The sequence below is a fragment of the Brassica napus genome, chromosome C6 (assembly GCF_020379485.1).
Source record: "Brassica napus cultivar Da-Ae chromosome C6, Da-Ae, whole genome shotgun sequence".
Taxonomy (NCBI): Eukaryota; Viridiplantae; Streptophyta; class Magnoliopsida; order Brassicales; family Brassicaceae; genus Brassica; species Brassica napus.
This window is the reverse complement of record NC_063449.1, coordinates 47,719,284-47,740,281: the sequence shown is the minus strand read 5'-3', so window position 1 is coordinate 47,740,281 and position 20,998 is coordinate 47,719,284. Positions and strand designations below refer to the sequence as shown.

General features: G+C 37.2%; 4 protein-coding genes and 2 non-coding genes across 11 annotated transcripts; 5 read left to right on the top strand and 1 right to left on the bottom strand.

Moving 5' to 3' along the window:
* Positions 1-1,256: 1,256 nt before the first annotated feature.
* Positions 1,257-1,336, top strand: LOC125589507. The gene has a single exon (XR_007325691.1). It is a non-coding gene; the product is annotated as a small nucleolar RNA snoR117 (small nucleolar RNA).
* Positions 1,337-1,374: 38 nt separating this feature from the next.
* On the top strand, positions 1,375-1,460 carry LOC125589503. The gene has a single exon (XR_007325688.1). It is a non-coding gene; the product is annotated as a small nucleolar RNA snoR116 (small nucleolar RNA).
* A 1,644-nt stretch (positions 1,461-3,104) lies between these two features.
* Positions 3,105-5,060, top strand: LOC106430719 (leucine-rich repeat extensin-like protein 5). Of its 5 annotated transcripts, none has more exons than XM_048761621.1 (4): positions 3,131-3,429; positions 3,500-3,596; positions 3,683-4,738; positions 4,866-5,060. In XM_048761621.1, exons 2-4 carry the CDS (start codon positions 3,518-3,520, stop codon positions 4,895-4,897), a joined length of 1,167 nt encoding a protein of 388 aa, XP_048617578.1. In that variant the 5' UTR covers positions 3,131-3,429; positions 3,500-3,517; the 3' UTR covers positions 4,898-5,060. The 5 variants fall into 5 exon arrangements, with proteins under 5 accessions (XP_048617580.1, XP_048617578.1, XP_048617577.1 ...); XM_048761619.1 differs by having other exon boundaries at positions 3,142-3,429; positions 3,680-4,738; XM_048761623.1 differs by having other exon boundaries at positions 3,105-3,596; positions 3,686-4,738.
* A 2,487-nt stretch (positions 5,061-7,547) lies between these two features.
* Positions 7,548-9,898, top strand: LOC106430729 (inosine-5'-monophosphate dehydrogenase 1). Its single transcript, XM_013871520.3, has 5 exons — positions 7,548-8,072; positions 8,238-8,836; positions 9,139-9,318; positions 9,393-9,650; positions 9,729-9,898. The coding sequence occupies exons 1-5, from the start codon at positions 7,670-7,672 to the stop codon at positions 9,798-9,800; spliced, it is 1,512 nt and encodes a 503-aa protein (XP_013726974.2). The 5' UTR covers positions 7,548-7,669; the 3' UTR covers positions 9,801-9,898.
* Positions 9,899-10,175: 277 nt separating this feature from the next.
* On the bottom strand, positions 10,176-14,310 carry LOC106430723 (ent-kaur-16-ene synthase, chloroplastic). Of its 2 annotated transcripts, XM_013871511.3 has the most exons (14): positions 14,139-14,310; positions 13,921-14,004; positions 13,580-13,632; positions 13,028-13,488; positions 12,575-12,786; positions 12,374-12,494; positions 12,204-12,301; positions 11,889-12,106; positions 11,706-11,824; positions 11,525-11,623; positions 11,202-11,417; positions 10,986-11,127; positions 10,650-10,895; positions 10,176-10,566 (listed from the first exon to the last, which is right to left on the bottom strand). In XM_013871511.3, the coding sequence occupies exons 2-14, from the start codon at positions 13,964-13,966 to the stop codon at positions 10,252-10,254; spliced, it is 2,346 nt and encodes a 781-aa protein (XP_013726965.1). In that variant the 5' UTR covers positions 13,967-14,004; positions 14,139-14,310; the 3' UTR covers positions 10,176-10,251. The 2 variants fall into 2 exon arrangements, with proteins under 2 accessions (XP_013726965.1, XP_022560479.1); XM_022704758.2 differs by lacking the exon at positions 14,139-14,310 and having other exon boundaries at positions 13,921-14,111.
* A 242-nt stretch (positions 14,311-14,552) lies between these two features.
* LOC106430724 (succinate-semialdehyde dehydrogenase, mitochondrial) lies at positions 14,553-19,607 on the top strand. Its single transcript, XM_013871512.3, has 20 exons — positions 14,553-14,813; positions 15,058-15,171; positions 15,253-15,352; positions 15,495-15,543; positions 15,846-15,933; positions 16,046-16,156; positions 16,304-16,366; positions 16,493-16,603; positions 16,963-17,028; positions 17,146-17,223; positions 17,310-17,387; positions 17,648-17,714; positions 17,794-17,879; positions 18,119-18,151; positions 18,255-18,287; positions 18,455-18,555; positions 18,649-18,734; positions 18,813-18,919; positions 18,993-19,070; positions 19,298-19,607. The coding sequence occupies exons 1-20, from the start codon at positions 14,706-14,708 to the stop codon at positions 19,334-19,336; spliced, it is 1,596 nt and encodes a 531-aa protein (XP_013726966.1). The 5' UTR covers positions 14,553-14,705; the 3' UTR covers positions 19,337-19,607.
* Positions 19,608-20,998: the final 1,391 nt, after the last annotated feature.

Here is a 20,998-nt window from a genome sequence, read left to right as displayed (position 1 = left end):
CGAGTGTACCAGGGCAGGCGGCTCCACAGGAACGCAGCAAGAAAAGGGGAGGAATGGTCCGCTTGAGCTGTGTAGGTCCTAGAGTTCTAGGATGACTGGAGTCTTAAATAATAAACCGAATTGGGTGAATTGAGTGATGACTGAGTTCATTGCATTGCTTGTTTTTCGTGAAATGAGACCTTAATAGCTAGTTAAGAAATGGGTGTAGTGACTAGTCGGTTCTCGTTTCGCATTGAGCAGTATAAAAGCTCATGGTGGAGACTGGTCTAGAATCGCTTCACTGAGTATTCATACTCACCCCTCTTTTTCCCTCTTCTTTTTTGCAGAACTATAAGTGGAAATGTCAATGGTAAGAAAGGAAACGCACCTGAAACTCATGGGACCAGAAACGGGACACACGGAGATGTCGGAAAAGTAGACATGTGTGTCGTAAACCCCGCGCCCAGGAACTCCGGTTGGAAATGGGGAAGGGGCGGGTGTTTCAGTCACCATCCCATTGAAACCCTCGAGCAGCTTCTCTTGCTTCTTGTAGTACTCAGACTTTCCGTTCCTTTTCTGATTTCCGACAAGAAAGAAAAGTAAAACCCATGTCTTAAGATTATGTTACCTGTTCACAGATGATTCAAAACATACATATAAATATATATATATATATATATACATCCGTTATGGCTTTCTATCATATTCTCATCAATCTACAATCCTTAAAACCTCCGAGCTGAGTATAACTTTTGCGTTCTCACTTCTCACCACACTTAAAATAAAGCAAGATTCTGATTCATCACTACCATTAAGAGACATAAAAATCGAACATATGCTCTATGTTGGAAAGATATCCATCCAACACCAAAAACTCGATCATTTTAGATCATGAGCACATTATAACTCTCTTCAGGGCTAATAGAACCGCATGTTTACTTGGAGAGCAATTAACCACGGAAAACTTCAGATAGGGTTTAGGTCTGAATCAATTTGGCGGCTAAAGTTATTTGGGCTTTAAAAATATTAGAGGCCCATTCTTATATTTTGACTTGTGCGACGCTCTTTAGGGCTTCCTTGTAACCTAGCATAAGTCGCTATATAAATCGCCTTTTCCAAAGATTAACACATATCAATCATGTGCGTTTCTACTTTCTTACTGTTTCTTTTATCTCTTTTTCGACAGTTCTACATTATGGTTTTTTTTTTTTTTTTTTTTTTTGTCAACACTACATTATGGTTATAGACTTAAAAGAGTTTTTGTCGGTAGATCCAGAGGTCTGTGATGTTTGAGATTGTCCGTACCATCTGAGAGTATATCTCGTTGATGAGCTGTATGCTCTTTTTTCTGAGGCTTTTGGATCTATTTAAATACGTTTTCTTCTTTGATTTACTAGGCAGTGATGATGAAAAAAGATTACCATCAAACTTTGAGAGATTCACAGCTCGTTGATGCATACTTCTTTATATTACCTGAGCCTAGTTATGTTTTTTTTTCTGCTTTGTCTTGTCCTTTTAACAAAAGGCAATAAATTAGAGTCTCTGGTACACTTTTTTTTAATTTAGTAGTGTATTAAGCGCTGTACGTTGCCGAAATTGAATAAGGCTGTATTCTGGTACGTGTTCTAGTTTAAATAGTTCATTTGCATTCAAATGGCCTTAACATGTGTTTGGTTTATTTTTTTTCTTAGGAGGCAACAATTTAGAGTCTCTGATTCACTTCTTGATAGTGGATAAAGCGCTGTACGTTGCTGATATTGACTTGGTGCAAAGATTTCTCTATTGGCCTCAAATGTGTTTTGGCCAATACGATCAATGTCCCTATATGTATTCAATTTTATTACATTACTACTGGTTGATTTCATTGAACACTCTCTGTGGTTGATAGAGAATAATAATATTATCTTCTGGCCACTAGTTTCATCTCAAGGTTCTGTTCAGTGTTATGTATGGCGAGTAACCATGTCTTTTATCATGTGTTAAGTATTCGTGGTCATCTTAGATTATCGGAAATAAACATTTCGGCCTTGTTCCATTACAACACTTTTAAAAGGTTACAGAAGAAAGATCTATTTGACCCTCTCTAAATAATTTAATAATCACGATCTTGCAATTTATAAATTGAAAAATTTTACAGCAATTTTGTTGAGCTCCTTTTGATGTTGTTCTAAATGATATAAAGGCTTTGACAACCAAATAAACACACAAAAAATGGTAGTACTTTAAGAAAGGGCTGCTGTTGACTCTTTTGACTAAAATTGAGTTTGTACTACTTTTGTATATGAACTTTAATTGTATTTATACTATTACTGATGTCTAATTACGTAAGACCTACCCAACGTGAACAGACTCATTGCTGCATCAACATCTTGAACAATCTTTAAAGACTGCTTAACAAGAACCATTTTCGGCAAAAACTGAAGCTTGTCCGAATGGTCTTCAGCTCAGGTCCCCATTCCATTCCAACCTCTGAACAACCTCAACAACGTTCATTAAAGGCTTTTTCAACCCAACAATTCTAAACACTAGTAGAGACTAGAGACTTTAGAAGAAGCATTGGAGGGTTTGCCCAGAAAGTGGCATAATTACAATACAGTCCAATGGGTTTTGCTTAGTTTTTTCATTTCTATAACCATGAATTCGAACCTGGATATTATCATCCTCCTCAAATCTCTTGTATGTTTGCATACTTTTGGCTCCAATTTCACTGAAACATATCACTTGTTTCATCGGTTGATCTAGCAAGATCTTGGTTCTTGCTAGATTACAAAAGCATGTCAAAACTAAATGATCATAGCACTTTTTTTTAATTTCTTAAACATTTTAACTTTAATTTTGTATAATTTGTTTGTCATCAAAACACAAGTTGTTTTCTAAATATATGAAAATATAAATCAAAATCGTAAAGAGAATCAGTTGTTTTCTAAATTATATTTTTGCTCTTTAGTCGAGAGAGAAGAGCATCTAAAGAGAATGTGTGAGAAACTTATGCAAATAGTTGTAGTCAAGAAAAAGATACACCTAAAGAGCTTTGTTTGAGTACAAAGCAAGCAGACAAAACAACTTTCCTCTCTGATTATATTTGCATTGTCAAGCAAGCATATATGCCCATTGTCATCCATATGTGTGCATATCCTTGTACTACACTTATTTGTTTAGAGGGTTAAAATCAATTAAATATGTCAAAATAGTTTTAAGAAGTAGCTATGAGAATATAAACATCTAATTTCTGAAGTAAAGTGAGTCTTGGAAGACAGCAAAGTGAGCTGCTAAAGGACCAATCTTTATGAGAAAGACAACAGAACCTTATATCCTTCCACAGGTTGCCTTGCATGATTCTAGAGTATTGTGTTTTGTTTTCTACACATGCATATGACACACATACACACACACAAGATAAGATATATATAGAAAGAGAGAGGAGACAAGACAGATATTCAAGTTACATTGGTACTGTTTCCTTTTCTTCTTGGCAGTATAGCTCATTGGTTTTAGTTTAAAAGATTTAGACGCTCTTTAGGTGTTCATCTTAAAAACCATGGAATCAAGTAGAGCTCTCACAACCGTTTGCATTCTCCTCTGTCTCTTTTTCTCGGCCAGCTTCTTCACTCATTCTGGTAAGCCTCTCTTTCCCTCTCTCTACCTTCTTCTTTTCATTTCTAGCTCTGCAAGCTTTTGATTTTTGTTTTATCTTATTTAGTAGTAGATGCAAGAAAGCTTGAGAGACACGCAAAGAAGAAGCCAAAGAAGTTGGTTATCAAAGCATTCAAGCACACAACATTTTTAGAGAAAATGATGACACAACTCAATCTAGCTCAACCTTTGGAATATTCAACAACATCCTCCAACACTCAACCTTATGGTGTTAGCACAACTCTCACTCTACCTCCCTATGCTTCACTTCCCCCACTTCCAGTTCCCGGAAATGCCCCTCCTTTTTGTGTTAATCCCCCAAATACTCCTCTAAACTCGCCTCCCTCCATATCCAATCCTGGACTTAGCCCACCTCCCGGCCCAATCACTGTACCTAACCCACCTGAATCATCTTCGAACCCAAACTCAAACCCAAACCCGCCCGATTCCACTTCAAACCCAAACTCAAACCCAAACCCACCCGAATCATCTTCTAACCCGAACAACCCGGGTTCCTCATCCAACCCAAATCCACCTGTTACTGTCCCTAGTCCACCAGAATCATCCTCTAACCCAAACCCACCAGAATCATCATCAAACCCAAACCCACCCATAACCGTTCCAAATCCACCTGAATCATCCAGTCCAAACCCGCCAGAAACAGTTCCTAGTCCTCCTGAATCCGGTCATACACCAGGCCCATCAGGACCCATTTCAGGTCCACCTTACAATGAACCAAGCCCATCAACCCCAACCGACACTCCTACACCGTCCGGTAATATCCCATCCCCAACCGGAACAGTTCCAACGCCGTCATCGGGGTTCTTACCTCCAATTGTCTATCCACCGCCTATGGTACCACCGCCGTCTAGCATGACTCCGACCTCGGCTTACTGGTGCGTGGCTAAGCCCACAGTACCTGACCCAATTATCCAAGAAGCCATGAATTTCGCATGTGGATCAGGAGCTGATTGCCATTCAATTCAACCCAATGGTCCTTGCTTCAAGCCCAATACATTGTGGGCACATGCTTCATTCGCCTTCAATAGCTATTGGCAGCGGACCAAAAGCTCTGGTGGCTCGTGTACATTTGGTGGCACCGGCATGCTTGTTACTGTCGATCCAAGTAAAAGATTTACATATATTTCTCAATTAATTTATCATTCTTATAAGGGTATTCCCTTTTTACTTATAAAAATGCTGGCAATACTAATATTCATTTAACCGTTTTCTCTTATTTTAATGGAAAACAGGCTATAATGGGTGCCATTTTGATTTCTTCTGATGCATGAAGACTGAAGACGTCTCTCACTTTTTATTTTTCATCTTTTTGTGGATACGAATAATATCAAATGTGTTTTTGATATATAATATGTTAGGTGGGTCTCTCACTTGTAAGTTGTATGTAACTTTTAAAGGCTTTATAAATACACTAATTTACTCGAAAATGGCATAAGCGCATAATTATAAATCTTGTGCTAAATTCGTATATTGCTTTTTGCTAATGGAATTTGGTCTTCTAGAATTACAATTTACATGTACATTGCATCTACTAACTACTATCACTAATAATTCCTTTATTAAGCCCACATCCCTTTTACACCAGCAAAAGGTCAGTATGAGACACGTGAACTATATCACACTCAGACCCCGGCTCGTTTTTATGTGGACCTTGTGCAAGACTTGCTTGCAAGCCTTATTTACAATAATAATTAAAAGAAATTCATGAAAAAGGGCCCTAAAATTTTGGAGAAAACTCTAAAATACTAGTAACTAAAATCTTGTAAAGTTTTTTTGGACCTAATGCAAATGGACTCTTAGCACGTGTCAAGAGCCAGCACTGATCACACTGCTAGTCTGCTAATTATGTTTTATTATGCTGATATTCATAGTTGAGATAAGCAAATACTAAATGATTCTTAGTCCGGCAATTTGTCGTTGAAAACTTGAAATCATGTAACTTGATGTATTAGCGTTTTATTCAGTACGGACTTGTGAAAAGCTCTTTTGTCCTTACTAACAAAGTAACAAGTCTTTATGTATCAGGCCTAGAGTTAGTTAAAACGTTCCGCAATATTAGAGAATAGCACCTGATGTTATATGTTTAAACTATCGGCATCAAGATCTTTCCGCGGTTTGGCTCCATTTTGTCCTCTTTTGGGTTGACGATCTTCGTTGTCAAAACCACTCCGGTTTCCGCACGTTGGTTTATGGCCCCTAGTTTTTTTGTTCTTTATTTTCTTTTATGTTTTTAGTTTCCTGCCAGCTGAGTTCCTGTGTATTTTTAAAAGGGCAATTCTCCTTCCAAAATACACTAAACTCGATTTTAAACCAAAAAACTAATTAAAATGACTAAAATACGTTTCATTAAAAAATTAAATATCATTATATATATAAATTTTTATTTAAATAAATAATAAAAATAACAAAAACAAAATTGTATTTTCGGAAAACACATTTTCCAAATCATAATATTTATTTTTCTTTCAACATAAAATTTCAAGTTTTTTTCAAAAAACAATAAATTTTATTTTGAAATCCGGAATTTTTTAAACTATTTTAAAAATTATTATTTTAAATTTTAAACATTAAAAAAATCCTAACCCCCCCCCCCCCCCCCCCTTCCCTCCCAAAAAGATTTATCCTTCTAATCCAAACCCTAATTCTAGATTATTTAATCTTAGACTTATAAACTTTTTCTTTTTAATAAAATATTTTTGGTCATTTTAACCTTTTTATGCTATATTTATGATAAAAAATTTAGTGATATTCTAGAAAATTTCTCTTAAAATTTTCAAATATTTTAATATAAAATATTTTATGTATATAAAAAGATCTTTCAACTATTTTTTAGTAAATAAAAATATCTTGACTGAAATTCAACTAACTTCTCAGGAAAAAACTTACAAATAGTTCAATATCATAATTTATTTATTGAGTTATTTCACCTATAAAATTCATTTTTTTCCAGTCAAATTAGGATATATATATATATATATATATATATATATATATATATATATTTGCATAAGGTTACAACCAACAAAAATCACCTGCCCCAACTCACAAAAACCAGGGTCCAAAAGCCTCCATACGAGGATAATGAGGGAACCATACAAATCAGGTCATCTCTTTATACAAAAAATCAAGCCATATATATCTCCAAAACTACACTACTAAGTAGAATTCAATTTGGAAACCGTAAGATATTGAAAAGGAAAAAGTCGAATAATGGTGATGATTGGTTTCACCGTAACCGTTAAAATTTAGCTATAAATTTTAGTTGTAAGTGAGTTGGTTGTAGTTGTAAAATTGTTACCGCAAATTTTTTTTTTTGCAGAACCTTTTGTTATAGTTAAATTTGTTGTAGATGTAAAGTATATGCTATAGATATTTTAAAATAAAATATGTGTAATATATGATGTATATATAAAATAATGATTTTTATCAATTCAAATAATTTATATTGATATTTTTTTTATAAATTAACAAAGTTTACGGTTATTCAAAGTGTGATATGTAAATAATATTTATGTTATTTTAAATATTTCAATAATTTTAAAACACTCAAAATTAAATTAAAATATTTATACATGTTTTTATTAGGATTATCTAATTTATTTGATATCATAAATAATTTTTTTATTTTACAGACTCTACGGTTTATAAAATAAAGATGTAGATTTTTTGCATAAAATACATAAAAGTTTGATTAATATTTTTTTGCTGTAGTTTTTAAAATAAAGATAAAACATGATTGGTAAAAATTGATAGAAAATTGTTATAGGTTTTAACTTTTAAAAATAAACTACATTGATAAAGTTTAACGATTTTAAAATAAATAAAGCTAAAAAAAAATAGACGAAACCCGGTCAGTAACCCCAATGTAACTTCAAATCTGATTAGCACTATAAATACAAACTCTGAACTTAATCTTTCTTACAAGACGCAAGTGCCAACTTCTTCTGTCTCAACTTGTCGTCTTCCTTTTATACGAATCTCCCCAAAAGCCCTAGCTTAAATCCTAATCACCCCCGCCTCTCTCTCTCCCCTCAAGATGACGTCTCTCGAAGATGGTTTCCCGGCGGAGAAGCTCTTCTCTCAGGGATACTCCTACACCTACGACGACGTCATCTTCCTCCCTCACTACATCGACTTCTCCACCGACGCCGTCTCCCTCTCCACGCGACTCAGCCGGCGCGTGCCCCTCTCCATCCCCTGCGTCTCCTCTCCGATGGACACCGTCTCAGAGTCTCACATGGCCGCCGCGATGGCCTCCCTCGGCGGGATCGGGATCGTCCATTACAACTCCGACATCGCCGCTCAGGCGTCGGTGATCCGACAAGCCAAGTCGCTGCGTCATCCGATCGCTTCCGACGCCGGCGTGAAGCTCCCGGAGTACGAGATCACTTCGTTGGACGCCTTTGGTCCTTCCTCCTTCGTCTTCGTCACGCAATCAGGTGAGAAGAATCAGATTCGTTTTCACTGTTCCACAAATATTAAATAGTTCCTCCCAATAAGAATCGAACTCAAGTGGGCGGAGTGACCATCAGACACTCCTTTACCACTAGGCCAACGTTGGTTAATGACATTAAGTCTTGACCTTTACTTTGATTTTGATTTAGGAACAATGACGGTTCCGAAGCTGTTAGGCTACGTCACGAAAGCTCAGTGGAAAAAGATGAACTACGAGCAAAGAGAGATGAAGATATATGATTACATGAAGAGCTGTGAAGGCAGCGAGTATTGTCTACCATGGGACATTGACATTGAAAAGATCGAAGCTTTGTTAGAAGATAAGCAAAAGGGCTTTGTGGTTCTCGAAAGGGACGGTGAGACTGTGAATGTTGTGACGAGAGACGACATAGAGAGGGTCAGAGGGTATCCCAAGTCAGGGCCAGGGACTGTTGGTTTAGACGGGGAGTGGATGGTTGGTGCGGCGATAGGGACGAGGGAGTCCGATAAGGAGAGGCTGGAGCATTTGGTTAAAGCTGGGGCTAATGTTGTGGTGTTGGATAGTTCTCAAGGGAACTCTATTTACCAGCTTGAGATGATTAAGTATGTGAAGAAGAGTTATCCTGAGTTGGATGTGATTGGTGGAAACGTTGTGACGAGTTACCAGGCGCAGAACTTGATTCAAGCTGGAGTTGATGGGTTGAGAGTTGGTATGGGGTCTGGTTCGATTTGTACCACACAAGAGGTTTGCGCGGTTGGTCGTGGACAGGTACATGAAGAAGCTCCGAATCCTTACTATTTATTTGAACTTTGTGAATTATGCGATGTTTAAAAATCGATAGCTGCAATTAGGCGCTTTATATGAGATTGTTATTTGATTAGGCGGGGCACCTAGATCGATTTTTTCATCGATCTAGAAAAATCGTTTTGTTTAGGTTGTAGTCTAAACCGATTTTTAGAATTATGTAACGATCTAGAAAAATGGTTTTGTTTAGGCTGTCGTCTATACCGATTTTTAGAATTATGTAACTTATCTGATTCGTTTTTTTTTGTGTGATGTGGACATCTTAGGCTACTGCTGTGTACAAGGTTTGTTCACTCGCTGCTCAGAGTGGGATTCCGGTTATAGCGGATGGTGGTATCTCAAACTCAGGTCACATTGTAAAAGCTCTAGTACTCGGAGCATCAACTGTTATGATGGGAAGCTTCTTAGCCGGAAGCACTGAGGCTCCTGGGTCTTACGAGTATAAGGTATCATCATTCATCACATCCTCTTTGGTTTAACAAACACTCATTTCTTGATATGCTGCTTATGGTAATGATAGAATGGTAAGAGGATCAAGAAGTACCGTGGAATGGGATCGCTAGAAGCAATGACAAAAGGAAGTGATCAGAGATACTTAGGAGACAAAACAAATCTCAAGATTGCTCAAGGAGTGGTTGGTGCAGTGGCTGATAAAGGATCAGTGTTGAAGCTGATTCCTTACACAATGCACGCGGTGAAGCAAGGTTTTCAAGACCTTGGTGCTTCTTCCTTGCAATCTGCTCATGATCTGTTGAGATCTAACGTCCTCAGGCTCGAGGTGAATGAAACTGTCCTTGTGAAACTGTCTCTGTGATTTGCTGAGCTTAGTGTTAATGCTGTTTTTTTTTTGTGACAGACTCGAACCGGTGCAGCACAGATCGAAGGTGGAGTTCACGGTCTTGTTTCTTATGAGAAGAAATCATTTTAAGCTTTGCCCAAAAATTTTGAGGGATATGTTTTGAGTTATTCACATACTATTGCTCATGTTACATTTTTCATTTTTATTTATTTTAACATTTTTAAACATTTCTCAGCCAGTTCAATCCTAACATCAACATTATCTATCATTCATTTACAAAGTAAAAACTGATTTGGTAAAAGATCAAAAGATATCATCCATTTTAATTAGAAAATTGTTTTGATTAATTATAAAAATTATATATAATTTTTTTTTTAAATAAAATTGGATTTATACTATTGTTTGATTTAACATATTTTAACCGAATTTAAATTGATTTAGACCGATATTTACCAATTTAAAACTGTTTAAACCGAATATAAATTAGATTTTAAGAAAATAGGATTTTAAGAAAATTGTTTCGGCTTATTTCCAGAACATTACATAACAACAAAAAGTTTAATTGCCATATCAACTTGCATTAAGTTAGGGACTCATCTTGTAAGGTCACAGGTTCATACATAACAGATTTAACAACACTCATCAGATCTTGTGAAGTGAATCCATCATCTTTCCTGTAAAACAAGTTCAACACTTTGCTCATCTTCAAGAATGCTTCCTTGCACTCCCTTGGAACCACACTCCCTTTCTCCTCCAAAACCAGCTTCTGCAGTTCTACCCTCTTCCTCTCTGCTAAACCCTTTATACATTCTATGATCTCCTCTTCGCTGCCATTGTCTTGGTCATGTACCATGTGCAATGAAACAGAGTTCAGCTTCCCTTGAGCGCTTTCTCTCTGCCAACAACATTGACACACATTAAACCCCAATCTAATACCATTACAGTTACCATCTTCCAGCTCTAAGCAGCGAGTGTTACCTTAAAGCCTTGTATGTCATTTAGAAGACGACCCATAGTGCTCATGAGTTTGTAGAGCTGATTATACTCGGGGCTTCCGACGGTTTCTTCTGACATTGGTGGTCCGATCAGATAGGTTGCTGGGAGGACAATAGGTCCTAATGCAAATGATACATATGCATTTTCCACGTAATCCTCCAAACTTGGTGTTGACTTTTCACTAGACCACTCTGCTTCTCTCAACATAGATTTGAGCAAATCCAACCACTGTATAAGATATGTCACCACATGGACTATGGTCAGATGAATTGTTAGCAAATGATAACATATAATATAGTTCAATGTGGTATGATTTACAATTTTCACAATGTGGTTTGTCACGCTGCGTCCTTGATAGATGAATGCCTTTTCTCCCGTTTCAAGAATTGTATCCCTTAGAACCGAGAAAATGATCTCGACTTTCTCAGAGCAATACTCAGGAACACAGTTCAAATCCCACCTGTAATTTGTAAACGAGAAACATGTTATATAGTTCTTTTTAGTAGGGAACAAATAGAGAAAAGAGCCATTTACTTTTCAACCAAGTGTATGAGGCTTTCCATTTCTTCTTTTGAAGCTCCAACGTCAAAGAAGTCATCGATAACCGTTGTCAGAACTCCACCTTTGGCCCACGATATACGAGCATCAGATAGCTCTGGAGAGAAAAGGGTTGCAGCACCAGAGAAGTAACAGTAAGCCAGCTTCTGTCTTGCAAACTTCAGTTCCTGCAATCTATTCTCCACAATCCATCTGCAAGTTGGTGAGCAGAGATTTATAGAGATAATGAGATTTAGCCATATAAAAGTAGTCAAGTGCATGATTATATTCATAAAACACATTAGCTTATGGGAGTGTACCTGTCAAGACGTTTCATTTCTTCACCGTGTATGGACTGGCAGAAGTTAAAGTCCTCCACAGCTAGCTTCAAGATATCAGAGCTGCAAACATTGGGAAAGCTAGCACATAGAGGAAGAACAATGAGAACTAATGATCATCGCTTAAAAACAAACAATCAATGAATGAAACATCAGATGTTACCAATAGGATGTCTTCATAACCCTTGTGTTCTTTTCTACACATGAACCTCTGAGTAACTTTCTCCTATGATCTAATCTTTCCAGGCTTGCGTAGTGGGGAAAAGAAAGAGCATCCTCAACCTGAAAAGGATTAGACTCTCAGATAAGCTTTTCATGGCAAGATAGTTTAGAAAAAGAGGTTTACCTCTCTCTTGAGGTACTGATCTCGAACAGAGGTGATAGGCGAGTTGGATAATTCCATCTCTAGATAATGTTTAGTCCACAAACACTGCTTTTTCAAAGCTGAATCATGTGGATAGCTTTGAGCAGCCTTAAACAGTTCCAACACAGAAACTGTATTCTTCAGGTATCCTTCCAAAGTATTGGAGAAACCAGATTCTTCAGCAAATGGTTTTAGCGGATCTGCAACAAACACAAAGGTATCAACTTAACTAACACATACATGCAGTTGACTAAAATCTTAGGCTATATTCGTCTAAAAAGAAAGATGTCACTTCACCATAAGACACATCATAGCCGTGAGAAAGTAATAAACGGAACGCCAAAGCACAAGTGGCCAAGTCCAAACGTATCTCTTCATCCCCACGCAGCCAGCATCTGTTTGTCAATGATAGTTTAAGAAAGTCATAAACACAACATTGAATTTTGTGTGGGTTAATCTAGATTTACCTATAAGTTTCATCCAATGCCCTTCTGATCTCGTTCTTGAAGTCCCTATCGATCCCCAGGCTTTCAAGTGTGTCAATTACACTAAGGCGTGCGTATTGGTCAAAGGGATAAACTGTGGGAACTGCAAATGATAAAGCAAATATATTAACAGTGAGAATGTTTAGTTTACAACCAAAGTGAACACAGTGTTGATTAGTAGACCTGCAGCTTCAAAGTTCTGGAAGAGTGAAGATAGATAACGGAGACACCCATCGTTTCTGAACTGAGTAAACGCAGCTGCTGTTGCGGCTGGAGAATCAAACAAAGAGCCGTTTTTCTTTTGGTATTTCCCAACCAAATCCCAATCTTGAATCTTCCTTGTTCCCTCTAAAACATAGACCAGATATGCTTCTCTTCCCCTTGAGAAGCTTTCCCTATCACATACCAAACATTAAATCAGCTTTTTTTAATACCAGGAGGTTCGGGGCCAAGTTTAGTATCTCCAGGCCCCGAAACCACAACATGTAATATTAGTTTTGTCCCAATGGTCACTCGAACAGGGGACCTCTTCTAACACAATGGTCAAGATCCTTTTCAGTTGAGCTAACGACCTCTAGTTATAAAACAAGCTTTCAATTAAGTCTTAGTATGGTAACAAAACAGCAAGAGCATTACCTTCTAAGATCCAGATCTCTTTTCTGTATCATGGCATCAACCACTTCTGAGCCCAATGGAACCACCAGATTCAAGTCTCTAGCATACTCAACCATCCCAGGAAATACAATATCAAACCCTGCTGGTTTCTCTATGGTTTCATCAGTGACTGAAGCAGAATGGAGCTCAATAAACTGTAGGCCCTTGCTTATTTGCCTTTCGCCAGTTCCCCACTTCTTCAAAGCGAGGATACATGCCAATGTAGATGACAACATATCCTTCTTACAAGATGGATGATCAAGTCCCCAAGATCCATCCTCATGTTGATTTTCCAGTAACCAGTTCAGACATTGTGGGAAAAGTGGAGCGTTCTGGGAGCTCGGTGATGGAACCATTGCTACCCAACTAGTATCATAAGCTGATACAGAAAGCTCCACTTTTTCCAACATCTTCCTAATCTTTTCCTTTGTCTGCTCAAAACTCTGGATAATGCAAGAACATCAGTTGGATTACTGCAGAAGCAAGCAGGAGTACAAGATTACGAATCACAAAAAAAACAGCTGTTTAGTTTACCACATTGTTAACTCTTGTGTGTTCTACTGCCTCTAATCTCCTTTCCAAAGTAGCTGCATAACGAGAGAACATCTCAGGTGAGAGAACATAATAGTCAATTTCAACAATATAAGCGAAAAAAATAAACATTCGTATAAACAAAAAGACACCAAATCAGAAATTTCAATTGCGTAACAGTTGAGACAGTATCATCAAACTGAAGCCAGTTTACTTCACTCTACATGAAGCTCAGAGAAACCACGAAGACTACCACAGAATCAAGTTACAAATTAGAGAACAAAATCACGAGCATGCAAGCGAAGAATCAAAACAGTGCCGAGAAAGTGAGAGTATTACTTAACCTGAGATCGGAGAGCGCCGAAGGTTGGTAGAGGAGGAAATAGACATAGAGAGACCAGAAGCAACCGAAACGCCGTCGTATGAACCTGATTTATCATCATCATCATCATCAACAGTAAAGACTTAAGAGTCAGTCACAGAGACGAATCCAGATTGTTGCGAGAGGCTAAATAAAACATTGTAAAGAAAAAATTGAGAAAGACAGAGAAAAGGAATATACTTCCGATGAGTTGGAGCCGTCACGACCAAAAATGTCTGGAAAATCTGGCTTATAGTAATAATAAAGTACTTATAAGTAATTAGTTTATTAGATACTGTAATTACAGTGATCTTATGTTAAGTAATCCTTTTGGACCAATAGATTACGATGAAGGCTGACCCCCACAAAGAAACAAAATTAGGATCGTGACATGCGTAGAAATGAATCTGACAGGTGGTCTGTGGATACTATACTATCTCACGAAGAGGGTCAGATGTAAATTAGCGTTTTGAAACAAAATTACTTTGGTAAGTATACTCCACGTGGAGTGTACTTTACACTTTGATAAAACGCCACGCGGAGTATGGCACTCTCGGATAAAATATGATGTAACCGCCACGTGGATTATATTTTGCAGTAACACTCTCACATACAGTCAAATATCACTAACCTACCTGTCAGTTTTATAAATACAGTATTCGCCTCCTAATTTCCCTTTTTTTAATTCCCCGGCGAAGAAGATATTTTATACTCATCTGATCTCATCTTCCTCACACTTGTTTTCGTCGTCTTGTTCGATTGAAATCAATGGTACTCGGAGCTGCAGCGCGTGTAGCTAGCGTCGGTTGCCGTAGGCTCGTCTGCTCCTCCTCACATGCTTCCCCCCTCCTCGTCTCCTCCTCTCAGTGCCGCCAGGTTAATCATTCTCAGTCATCTCCTTTGTATTCAGTCGCTAAGAAAATATCGAGAGGTTTCTTCACATCGCTTCAATAATCGAAATATCCAGATCTCGTCGTTGCCAATTAGCACTGACTGTTCTTCCTCTCTGATCGTATTTTCGTATAGCCTTACTATAGAAGCTGTTGAACACGAGAGACTATGAATAGTTTTTTTTTTTTTTTTGTAACTTTGTTATTTGTCAATTCAATTGATTATTCAGATGAGTATGGATGCACAAAGCGTCTCCGAGAAGCTCAGGAGCTCGGGACTTTTGCGAACACAAGGTCTAATAGGAGGAAAGTGGATTGATTCGTATGACAAGACCACAATCAAGGTCATACATCCTTATCTGCCTCTTGATTTTAAAGCTACTGGACTTCTTCTGTTGGCATCATCATATATTCTTTCTCCACAGGTTAACAATCCAGCAACGGGTGAAATTGTAGCTGATGTTGCATGTATGGGAGTCAAAGAGACGAATGATGCTATTGCTTCTTCTTACGAAGCATTCCAATGTGTGTGACCCAAGATTTTTATTTCCTTTTGAGCTTTTCTTATTTGCAATACCTAAAACTGTTTCGTCTCTGCTCATTGTTTTGATGGTCACTTCTATTCACACTGAACAATGTGCTTGTAATATGTTTTTCATATTTTCAGCTTGGAGCAGACGGACTGCTGGAGAGAGGAGTAAAGTTTTAAGGCGATGGTACACACTTTTATCCTGTAGGCTAGCAACTAGCAATGCGTACTCTTTTTACTTTTGAAGCGTGCATGGTCATGTTTTAGGATTATAAGGCCAGTGTGGCAATGGAGGAATGTTTTCCATGGCTCTCAAATGCCTATGAAATTAAAGTATAGTAATAGTATTAAGGCTTTTGGAAATAATTGACTGCTCCCTTATTTAATGTTAAGGTTAGAGATATGGGCATAGTTAGGGGATTTTCTGGTATAGCTATTGCACGTTACTGGAACCAAGGTTCCTGATATACTTCGTTCCTCCAAACACAGGTTTGACCTTCTGGTTGCACACAAGGAAGAACTTGGACAACTTATAACTTTGGAGCAAGGAAAACCACTAAAGGAGGCTATAGGAGAGGTAGACGATTCATTTTATATCTGAGAACTTTGTATGGTGCTGATTTGAGCTTGTTTCAAATGTTGCATTCCTCTCTTAAATGCAGTATATGATTCTGTAATTTAGTTTACAGGTCGCATATGGGGCAAGTTTTATTGAGTACTATGCGGAGGAGGCAAAACGTGTATACGGTGACATAATTCCTCCTAATTCGTCTGATCGCCGGTTGTTGGTCCTAAAACAGGTTTGCCCAGTTTTCTGATTCGTAAATTCTTATGTATGCAACTTTTTTTTATTTTTGAGTGACATAATGTTGCTGACTGACTGTATTTACAGTAGCAGGTATTTACATTACACTTGCACTGCTTGACTCTCTTGATTTGCTATGCAGCCTATTGGTGTTGTTGGCGCAATTACCCCTTGGAACTTTCCCTTAGCTATGATTACTCGAAAGGTCTTGCTTGTTGTACCGTTGCAATTTACCTTCTTTTTCTATTAAAAGCCTGTCTAGTATACTATCCCAGTAGATTATGTTGAACTTTTTTCATCAAGTTTGATGTGGATGGTTGACGTACTGTAGGTTGGTCCTGCTCTGGCTTCTGGTTGCACGGTGGTTGTTAAACCATCTGAACTTACGCCCCTGACAGCACTTGCTGCGGCCGAACTTGCACTTCAAGCTGGAGTTCCTCCAGTAAGTAACGATTTTAGGCTTGAACTATATAACCCACCAGCATCTCTGGTCTAATTGATTTTGATATCCTCCTGTCAGGGAGATGGCCTGCTAATGAGTAAATTTCAAACAGTTAGTCTTTTCGTTATAACATGGGGTCTGATTTTATCGAACTCATTTTCAAGTGCTTGTAATGTCCTCAAATGTGGCTACTAATCTGATGTGTGGCCCGTTAATCTATGATTATTGTGGCTGGAAAACTAGTTTTAACAGCGTTTCTCTTGTGATCATGAACTTTCTGAGCAGACCCTTTATTTGCAGTTGTTTGGCCCTATTGATGCTTTCTTTCTGTATGATTCATTTGCATGTTTTTTCAACAGGGTGCACTTAATGTGGTCATGGGAAATGCTCCTGAAATTGGGGATGCTTTGCTTGCAAGTCCACAGGTTCCTCTAATTATCTTTGTGTACTCTATTTTTTTGTATCTCTGCCATTAGTAGTGATGCATGATAATTGATAAGTTACCTTATCAAGTGACTGTTTGTGTTTCTTGTGCTACTCAGGTGAGGAAAATCACGTTCACAGGATCAACAGCAGTTGGGAAGAAGTTGATGGCAGCTGCTGCACCTACCGTCAAGAAGGTATGCTTAAGCATCAGTATCGTGGTATTTGAAAAATATTCTCAAGACCAATATCGGTGGTACCTCTTCTTTTTTCCTTGTTCTAGGTTTCTCTAGAACTTGGCGGCAATGCACCCTCCATAATATTTGATGATGCAGACCTGGATGTAGCAGTTAAAGGAACGGTAAGTGATAGTCATGAATGTTTAAGGCATTGATTTGTCTGTCCAAAAGGTTCAAAAAGTTGGTCTATCTGGAGAAATTTCTCTTATGAGACGGTATCCCGTTCCTTTTCCATAAAAGATGTGTATTATCCCTTAAGCTGGTTATTACTTCCAAGCTCCACCTGTCCCTCCTTGTTTCAAGCACAAGTTTCTCGGTGGTGCACTATGGGGACCGTCAATACTAAATCGTTATATGACCTATTTGATTTGTGATTTTACAGCTTGCAGCGAAATTTAGGAACAGTGGTCAGACATGTGTATGTGCGAACAGAGTACTTGTGCAAGATGGTAAGAATTGGGTTACTCGGCACACCGCCTAATGGATCCTTCATCTGCTATTAACGTAATATTTGATATTTTCCCACAGGTATCTATGATAAATTTGCTGAGGCCTTTTCTGAAGCGGTTCAAAAATTAGAAGTAGGAGATGGCTTTAAGGAGGGGGCAACCCAGGTATACCCTTTTTGGTCTTATGCTTCTGCTTTCTGATGTTATACCCTTGATGATTTGGTGATTACAAAACTATAAAAGGCTATTTGCTAGAGAATCTAGAGAAGTAGGTTATTGATATCTTCTTTCTAGGTCTGTCAACTAACATCCCAAACGACTTAGTTTAAGGTTTACTGAGTCTACTTTCTTGTGTACTCTGCTATTTTGCTGTAAACTTACTTGTCAGTTCAATATTCTTACAGGGTCCACTTATAAACGATGCAGCAATTCAGAAGGTACAATATTAATAGTTTCCAGTTTCCGAGTTTTTCTCATACACCAATAATATTTGATGGCACTCATGTTAATAGTCTTGATCTTCATGCTATATAATTGCAGGTAGAGTCATTCGTGCAAGATGCCGTTTCCAAGGTTTGTATTTTTCCCTTATGCATCTTTGCTAACCTTGGTTTCTAAGTGAAGCGGTTTATATTTTGCATTTGTACGTCATTCACAGCAAAACAGAAAAATCCTGTATTTCCCCGATTCATACTAACAAGAGGTATTTTTTATGCTCTGTTGTTGTCTTCTTCTTAAAGGGAGCAAAAGTCCTTCTCGGCGGCAAAAAGCACAGTCTAGGGATGACTTTTTATGAGCCTACTGTTATCCGTGATGTTACGAGTAACATGATTATGTCTAAGTAAGCTGTGGAAGATTCAGAAAGTTGCAGTGTTATACCTTTTTGTCTAGCGTTCCTTGCATTTTTTATCAGAACTTATTTTGCTTGTCTTAGGGAGGAGATTTTCGGACCCGTAGCTCCCCTTATTCGGTTTAAGACTGAGGAGGACGCTATCAGAATCGCTAATGACACTATTGCAGGTTTGTCCTCATGCAATGCAATCTTAGCAACTTTTTTAACATGATAGAGGAGATGACGAAATGTGTATGTGTGTGCAGGACTTGCTGCGTATATATTCACAAACAGTGTCCAACGATCGTGGCGTGTATCCGAAGCACTTGAATACGGACTTGTAGGGGTGAATGAAGGAATCATATCAACAGAGGTAAGACCAGAAACTGAAGAAACACATTCTCCAAATTATAGTCAATACATTTGCTGACATCTTTTAATTGCAGGTGGCTCCATTCGGTGGAGTGAAGCAGTCTGGACTTGGAAGGGAAGGATCTAAGTACGGTATGGACGAATACCATGAGGTAACTCACAGCAACACTCATCTTCTCTCTTATCAACCTACGCTTCATTTGATCGAATCAACTTATTTAGAGATTAAATTGATTATAAGATGGTTATAAAACGTGCAATGTAAATGCTCCCAGACCCCCAACTCATAGCACATAATCTTGTGTTGTAAAAGTTTCTATATAAGCATAAAGTTGTTTGTAAATTGCTTATCGTTTATTGACGCTTGGGTTCGATGCAGATCAAATACATATGCATGGGAGATATGAACAGACAGTGATTTGGTTTGTTAGATAGCTTGGAAATGGTCAGCTACTCCTGCACTTATATATCCTTCCAATAACGGCTTACCTTTGAAGAGTTGTTCGTTGTTACTTTGAAACATAATAAAGGTTTGGAGATTTTTTATTTAGAAATAAAGAATTGGTCTAGTACGGACCAATATGTTTTAGCATGGTTTTTGAATGATTTTGTTTCAAGTGAATTTTTGTGTTATATTCTGACAATTTCTGCTTCGTATATACTAAAAAGAGAAGTCTTGTTCTTGGAAATCGATGTGTTTTATTTTATTTTTCCTTTTCATCAGTATCTTTTTTTTGAATGAATGCAAAATTTATTCAATCAAAACCTTAATTACATCTGCTGAGTCTGTTTTTCTTTGTATTTAAAGAATACAAAATCATGCTAAACAAAAGAGATTTATTCATGAGAGTTGTAGCATTCATCTGGTGAGTCTGTTTTTTCTTTTCATCTGTATCTTGTTATATAAAACACTTGTACGTCTCATGTGCCACGAGAGTTGTAGCATTCAGTTAATTGCTGTCTGAAAAAAAAAGCATCATATCGGTTTATCTAAGTTAAGAGATATTCACTATCAAGAAAACTGCACTCAGATATGGTTTTAAAATAGCGTTAGAAATACGTGGTTCTTGCGACTTGCCGAACTTCGGATTTTAATTCTTTTAACGTTTTTTTAGTGGAGAAAGATAAGAAGAGCGGAAGGAATATATTCATTCAGAGAAGAAATTCTAAAGCACCATTAAAAGATGCTTGAAGTTCAAGCAACCATGGCCTCTATTTTTTGAACCGACTTACTTTATTGTCATCAATTTATTTATTTTCCGGCTTATTTATTTCTTTTTAAGTTCTTAATTTGCTTCAACTACAATTAGCTAAAAGCCTAAAACTTAAACATTGCCTTTACCTGATTTAAATAAAACAAAAGCTTTGCTTGCAAAATAAACTCTCGCTTAAAAGCATTAAAAATCAAGAAAATAAGAATTTAAATGATCTTATGGCCGTCTAATTTGCTAATGCAAATATACTTTACATCACTATGAATAAATTTTGTAATTTGATTCCCCAAAAAAATATCAAAAGGACAGGAAATCATTATGAATAAGGTGTGCGTATCTAAACTCTAAAGGGGGTCAGAAAAAGTCTAGTAATATATTGCATGTAACTATGTAAATGTGGCTGGCCAAGTTCATACGGTTGGCATCTATCGCGGGAGTTCTATTTTCATTTTTTAATATTGTTGGCGCAATAAGAATCTATCTTTATTCATCAAAGAGGCGAAGAATTGATTCCAATTCTCATGCTATTTTAACTTTCATTTGTTATATTATGTTAAATTTAACACCATTTTCCTATTATATATTATATCCTAGCCAGATTTGTGTGCGTTGATTAATTTATTGTGCATACAATTCATTTTAAAGCCACAATTTAATATTTCTGACAAAGAAAACATTGTTTATTTGAAAAAAACAATATTACTAAATTAAATTCAAATTAATATCTGGAAAATGTATTACCATGTATAGCTGCACAATCGTCAGTCCTACAAAAGCCAAAAAGGGTAGTCCCAGCAAGCTTTAACCAAAAAAAAAAAATTAAAAATTGGGAAAAGGGAAAAACATATAGTAAAAATAAAAAAAAA

Excerpts from the sequence above, each read along its gene's own strand:
- LOC106430723 (XM_013871511.3), bottom strand. The coding sequence starts at position 13,966 with ATGTCTATTTCCTCCTCTACCAACCTTCGGCGCTCTCCGATCTCAG. Across the intron at positions 11,624-11,705 it reads GTTATGAAGACATCCTATTG|CTTTCCCAATGTTTGCAGCT; the intron begins GTAACATCTGAT and ends TCTATGTGCTAG. Across the intron at positions 11,418-11,524 it reads GAAATGAAACGTCTTGACAG|ATGGATTGTGGAGAATAGAT; the intron begins GTACACTCCCAT and ends ACCAACTTGCAG.
- LOC106430729 (XM_013871520.3), top strand. The coding sequence starts at position 7,670 with ATGACGTCTCTCGAAGATGGTTTCCCGGCGGAGAAGCTCTTCTCTCAG. Across the intron at positions 8,837-9,138 it reads GCGCGGTTGGTCGTGGACAG|GCTACTGCTGTGTACAAGGT; the intron begins GTACATGAAGAA and ends TGGACATCTTAG. Across the intron at positions 9,651-9,728 it reads CTAACGTCCTCAGGCTCGAG|ACTCGAACCGGTGCAGCACA; the intron begins GTGAATGAAACT and ends TTTTTGTGACAG.
- LOC106430724 (XM_013871512.3), top strand. The coding sequence starts at position 14,706 with ATGGTACTCGGAGCTGCAGCGCGTGTAGCTAGCGTCGGTTGCCGTAGG. Across the intron at positions 15,934-16,045 it reads TAAAGGAGGCTATAGGAGAG|GTCGCATATGGGGCAAGTTT; the intron begins GTAGACGATTCA and ends TTTAGTTTACAG. Across the intron at positions 17,388-17,647 it reads ATGTAGCAGTTAAAGGAACG|CTTGCAGCGAAATTTAGGAA; the intron begins GTAAGTGATAGT and ends GTGATTTTACAG.
- LOC106430719 (XM_048761619.1), top strand. The coding sequence starts at position 3,518 with ATGGAATCAAGTAGAGCTCTCACAACCGTTTGCATTCTCCTCTGTCTC. Across the intron at positions 3,597-3,679 it reads CAGCTTCTTCACTCATTCTG|TAGTAGATGCAAGAAAGCTT; the intron begins GTAAGCCTCTCT and ends TATCTTATTTAG. Across the intron at positions 4,739-4,865 it reads GCTTGTTACTGTCGATCCAA|GCTATAATGGGTGCCATTTT; the intron begins GTAAAAGATTTA and ends AATGGAAAACAG.